General features: G+C 37.9%; 1 protein-coding gene across 1 annotated transcript in view; it reads left to right on the top strand.

Moving 5' to 3' along the window:
• The window catches only part of egflam (EGF-like, fibronectin type III and laminin G domains), a 28,370-nt gene extending 22,823 nt beyond the window's left edge, over positions 1-5,547 (top strand). The window contains exons 17-24 of the mRNA XM_080499727.1: positions 32-143; positions 625-741; positions 1,321-1,501; positions 2,045-2,123; positions 2,257-2,400; positions 2,833-2,916; positions 3,302-3,405; positions 3,515-5,547. Of these exons, the coding sequence (XP_080355853.1) occupies positions 32-143; positions 625-741; positions 1,321-1,501; positions 2,045-2,123; positions 2,257-2,400; positions 2,833-2,916; positions 3,302-3,405; positions 3,515-3,666 (973 nt within the window). The 3' untranslated portion in view covers positions 3,667-5,547. The remainder of the gene's footprint in view (positions 1-31; positions 144-624; positions 742-1,320; positions 1,502-2,044; positions 2,124-2,256; positions 2,401-2,832; positions 2,917-3,301; positions 3,406-3,514) is intronic.
• The last annotated feature ends 453 nt before the right edge of the window (positions 5,548-6,000 follow it).

The following is a 6,000-nucleotide window of genomic DNA, read 5'->3' on the forward strand; positions in this document are numbered from 1 at the left end:
CATGCTAAATGTGTGATGAAATGTGCCACAGGAGTGAAGAGCAGATCAGTTTGGACTCATGGCATGAGCTCAGAGTGTCTCGTACAGCAAAGAGTGGCATCCTGCAGGTGGACAGCCAGAGGCCCATAGAGGGGATTTCTGAGGTATTTCAGCTTATTTCATTGTACGGTGGCGATTGCATCTTCCTTCAGGGATACATTTGCATAAGTACATGTGGAAATAGAATTTCTTCTCACATCGTATAACAAGTTCTCTATAGTTTGTTGTGTTTAATCACGAGAGGACAGTCAATTTTGTAACTGCAGCAAGTGAGGTCCAAACACACATTTTTTTAAATGAAGTTTTCGTAGCAAAAACCTGTGCCCATCGATAAAAGCGCTTTTTACAGGGTGAAATAAATCCATTTGTGGAAATATTTACTTCAAATATGTTTTGTTATGACCTTCATGTGAAAGAAACTGAAATATAAATATTAAACACCTTTCTTATTTGATACATTTCATTAGAACATTTCATGAGAATTTCATTAAAGACAATTCATCAAATCACAATATGTGATCAAACTACATTTATTTCCAAGTGTTGAAATAAGCTTTCTTCCTGTATGTCATATAAATGTTTCAGGGAGCTTTCACTCAGATCAATTGCAGCTCCCCTCTCTACATTGGTGGAGTGCCAGAATATGATAAAACTAAGAGGATGGCTGGCGTCACAAAGCCCTTCACAGGAATCATTCAGAAGGTGAGCGTATCTCTCAGATATGGGAAATCACAGATTTATGATATTGTGGATGCAAGATTGTTTTTTCATTCCTTTCCTGCTCACTAGTGTAGAAAAACCCTGCAAAAAAATATTTTTTGGTCAAAAAACACATTCCTTTTGTAAAAATATTTTCTAACATCTGGATCCAACATTGCAAACATGTGTAACTCACGGTTCACAAATATTAATACATCATTTTTTTTCACAGGGAATGGTAGGATTATGGCTATTTTGAGCACAGTTGAACACAGTATCAAAATGACTTGAAATTACTGTATTGCTGAGTTCCTTTCAATGGAATCATATCAAATACAACATGTTAACTGCAATTGGGGACATATCGAAGCTGGATCATTGTGCTCGACCTTTTTAAGATGAAATTGTTACATTTTGATCGTCCCTGCTGTGGAGTCTGAAACAAAAACAATGTTTTACTTCGCCATCTTTTACTACTGGTTGTAGAACAAATTGCCCCTGGGGCACCTTGACTTTAAATTGTTTATTTTCTTTCATCCTTTCTTCTCAATCACTGTTTTTTTCTTACTTTCACTTCTCCAGCTGCTACTGAATGATCACACCATTCCAATAACAAGTGGATACGCTGGTGGAGTTAATGTAGCAAACTCTGCCCACCCATGTGTAGGAAGCCCCTGTGCCAATGGAGGCACATGCAGGCCGAAGTGGGATGGATATGAGTGTGACTGCCCCCTAGGGTATGATGGGAGGCACTGCCAGAAAGGTCTGCTTCATTCATTTATATCACACTGAACATTTTCTTCAGATTGGTGTTCCCAGCCACCTGCACATCTTAAAGGTTGATGGTCTTGTATAGTTTTTTTTAATTTTGTGATCAGGGAACATTTGATTTCATCTTTGTGTCATCAAGATGTTCTGCTGCTGCTTTGTAGTTCATATATTTGACCCCTGTGCCTTGCATTTCCTGTTTTCCGTTCTTAATTCTGGTCTTGTTCAACTATAAAATGTCACTTGAATATACTTAATTCCCTGAAGATTATGTCTTCTCTGTTTAATGCTTTCATTGTGCAGAGTGTGGGAATTACTGTTTGAACAGTAAGTTTTCTTATCTGACTTTTTCTTTCAATTAAGACAATTATTTCCAACCTGTACATTTAAATATTTCATCATTCTCGCTGAAAACTACAAGATGTTTTAAAATGTTATTTCTTCCTTCAGGATGTAGTCTCTTAGCTCAGCTGTCGACAGTAGATATACCGATGCTGCCACCTTGTGATGATTCTAATTTATTTTGCCTCATTTTCAGCTGTGACTGAAGCCATAGAAATCCCACAATTCATTGGCCGAAGTTACCTGACCTATGATAACAGAGATATCCTTAAAAGGTAGGTAATGAAATGTGTGTAAGTTCTTGTATTTATGTTTTTCTAATTTTTGTTTTTTTATTGTAATCCTTAAAACTCGTGTTTATTATGCTGCACACACTTTATTTGTTCTTAAATGTTCTTGTGTCTTCAGAGCTTCTGGGTCCAGAAACAATCTTTTCATGCGTTTTAAGAGCACAGCTAAAGATGGTTTGCTCCTGTGGCGAGGAGACAGCCCAATGAGGCCCAACAGTGACTTCCTTTCAATGGGGCTTCAGGATGGTGCGCTCATCTTCAGGTATTTGCCATCATTATGAAAAACAGCACGAAAGAGTCAAAGAAAGTGCATGAACTTATCAGGGTAATCTCAAAATAAGACAAAGTGCTAGATCTCTGTGCTCTGTGGCTTCCCAGCTGTCTTAGGAGTTTGGGAGAAAAGGACAGATTTAGGCAAAAGAAGAAAGTTTAGTTCAAAAGAAGGAAGAAGATGATGGAGTGGGACACTGATCCCACCAAAGGGTCGCTAAAGCAAAGCAACCCGTAAAGGCAGAGCAAAAAAAAAAAAAAAGAAAAGCTGTCGAGTTTGAATCAGGACAGTGACCCTGAAGGAACTGGATTTATCTGTACTGTAGCCTCCAAAAGAAAATCCACCGTGAATGTTGTAACTGGCTTGATTCCTTATATTCACTTTGCTCTTGCGGTTTTTTTTCTTTTTTCTTTTTTTTGGTAGTTTTAACCTGGGGAGCGGAGCAGCTGACATTGTTGTTAACGGGACTTTTAGTGATGGAAAGTGGCACAGAGTGAAGGCTGTGAGGTAAGATGCAAAATGGTTGATCTTTAAGAAATGTTGTGATATAAACGCCCAGATTGGAACACGTAATTCGCTTGTTTGTTTTCATACATGTTCACAAACACATAGAGACTCAATTGACCTCTTGAAAGCATTTTAAAACAATATAAATGCTTACAAACTGTTGAAATCTAGTTATAATGCTCTGCAGACCTATTAAGCAAATCTAGCAACCTAATTTAACACGAGCAAATTGTTTCTACAAATATGGATGAGTTGGATATCGGCGTCATATGAAAATTGTACCATCAGGGAATTCCCTTTAAGGGAATTTGATATTTATCTTGTTTCAACAAAGGCTTTATTTTCTGCGGATGATGTGTTTTACCATACTTTCTCATGGCTCCAGGGACGGCCAGTCGGGAAAGCTGACGGTTGACGACTACGGAGCAAAGACAGGCAGGTCACCTGGCATGATGAGACAGCTCAATATCAACGGACCCTTATATGTTGGTAGGTGGAGCTCGTACCTCCTCAACTAACTGAGATACTGCAATCCGTTGATGATGATGATGATTCTGATGACTGTTTTCCCCTCCTCTCCCCTGTCTGCTCCTTGAAGGTGGCATGAAAGAAATAGCTCTTCACACAAACAGACAGTACATGGGAGGCTTGGTGGGCTGCGTGTCCCACTTCACACTCTCCACTGACTATCACTTAGCGCTGGTGGAGGACGCCGCTGACGGCAAGAACATCAACACCTGTTCCAACTAGAAAAAAGGCTTTGAGACATGGAGGGTCCTTTTTTTTTTTGTATTTCCCAAATGATTGTGTGACTGGACATCTTAAAAAAAAAAAAAAAGCCATGCCAGTCACAAAAATCTGAAAAATCTCGTTTTTCATTTTGGATAATATGAAATCCACCAAAATAAATGTAATCTGGTTTTGACACAAACTGGAAAATGTTGCTCTCTCAGTTTGAGTTGCATGAATGTTTTTTTTTTTTTTTTCCTGTGCAGAGAGTTTCAAACACAGACCTGCCAAGTTGTGAAGTTTACTCTAATGTTGATAATTTTCTCTGGATTGACATTTACAACCCATGGCTACAGCAAAAACAACTGCCTTTCTTCAGAGAGGATATTACAACGCACAAGTACTCTGTGAAAGGGGAGCAAAAGCTTAACATTGTGGGTAATGAGAGGCTTTGAAAAACCTTATGAAGGACAGTTTTTTATGGAATGATTCCAATTGTAACTTTATTTTTTTCTACTGTAAATCCTTCTTTGATTGCTAGAAGAACGAAGTGATCCAAGGGATCAAGAGTCATCATGAACCTGACCCAGAGCAGCGAGCAGAGACAAACTTCTTTTTAGAGGATTTTGCTTTTGGTCTTAGAGGATATTTGTTATTTTTGTTTTTGTTCTTGTGGCATTTGTATTGTTGTCTGTGATGTATTGTTGGTATGTAGAAAGATACATTTTCTAAAGTGTGATCGATGTCAGTTTTCTAAAAGTTTCTAGTTTTGGAGGGTGAAGATGCACAAAATATTTCTTTTTACCTTCTTCATTTGGTTTCCTAGCTCCTTTTGTCAAATCTTGTTGATACTTGTCGCATAAAACACTGAAGCAAACAATTATGTTGAAGAAACTATACATGACGTTCATGCTGTCATCTGACAACAACCACAGAACCGTGGACTTCAATGTTTAGTTCACTTTCACCTTCTTTGGCTTTCACGCTGGTAAATAACTATGCATTGCATACCAATGTGTAGATTTTGAGAGTTTTACTCTTTTGAAAGCTTTCATCCACATTATGTTAACTGATATTGTTTTTCATCATATGTGGTGAAATACCACAACAGATACACCAATGTCCAAAAAAGAAGTGTTGGCCAGTGAGTGCTATGCTCTGGTTTCACCTAATGTGGTGTGAATGTGGCTACATTTCAAAAAAAAAAAGTCTGATTTAAAAAAATAAAGTTGCATATAATGAAAGACACTGATGGTTGAAAGTGAACAATCATAGTCTCCATTGTTTCCCACCAGTGTCATAACATGAATTGATTTACATGACATGAGTTACATGAATTGTGCTGTTTGAGTGTAGTCAGTAACCATAGGCAGTAGGAAAATATGTATGTATCTGTGGTGTCAGCATATGTGTCTGACAGCTGGTTTCAAAAAAGTTGCTCAAGGTTTATGCTTCCTGCCAATGCTGTTTGCTAGTGAAGGTAGACAATCCAGTTATGTGCGTAGGTGTGACCCGTGTGAAGCTCCAACCAGAAGAGCAGGCAGAAACTCCCCGGTCTGAGTGTGCACACAAAGAAAACTAACTTGAGCCTTAATACGCCCCCAAATAAACACCCAACAATTACTGAGCATCATAGCATCCTATAGAGGTTTATCCAGGTGCCAGCGTTTGATATGTGATGAAACACTGATTGTAGGCATATCGAAAATTCTATTTTTACACGTGTTGTCTCTTCCAATTATCAGATGGTCAAATAGATGAAGCAAGCTTGCTCATGTTTCACTTGCTTTGCAAAAACCTTGCATTTGTTTGTTTATTTTGTTCTTTTTTGTATTTGTAACTAGTACTCTTGACAGCTGATTGTCTAAATCCAGAGACTGCAATTAAATGCAAATTAAATAACCTGTTGATGATAAATTTGCTGGTTAAATTTCTAAGTGTGGTTTCACTCAAACGCTTGTGGTTTTGATGTTCAAACACTGGAAGAAACACATTCGAGTGTGCGCTATTATGTGTTTGTAACTCAGTCCACATTATGTATTAGTTTACGCCCCAACAAAAGATTATTCTGTCATAGTTTTACTCAGCTTGCAGATGGCAGAGGCGTATTGCTTAAATCTCCCACATTCTTCAAAAGGTCTCACGGAACCCCCAAATCATCTCTGAAAACAGTACTGTCTTATAGAACCCATGTCTGTAAAGATATAGAATATTCTTCTTGAATAAATCCAGATATAGTGAATAGACTATTACAACTTCTCATGTCCATTTTAAAAAGAAGGGCAATTTCTCATGTTTGTGCATATGACAGATTTGAACTCCTAATGTTTAATGTCTCCATTGGTAATGTGATCA

This window comes from Blennius ocellaris (assembly GCF_963422515.1).
Source record: "Blennius ocellaris genome assembly, chromosome: 7".
Taxonomy (NCBI): domain Eukaryota; kingdom Metazoa; phylum Chordata; class Actinopteri; order Blenniiformes; family Blenniidae; genus Blennius; species Blennius ocellaris.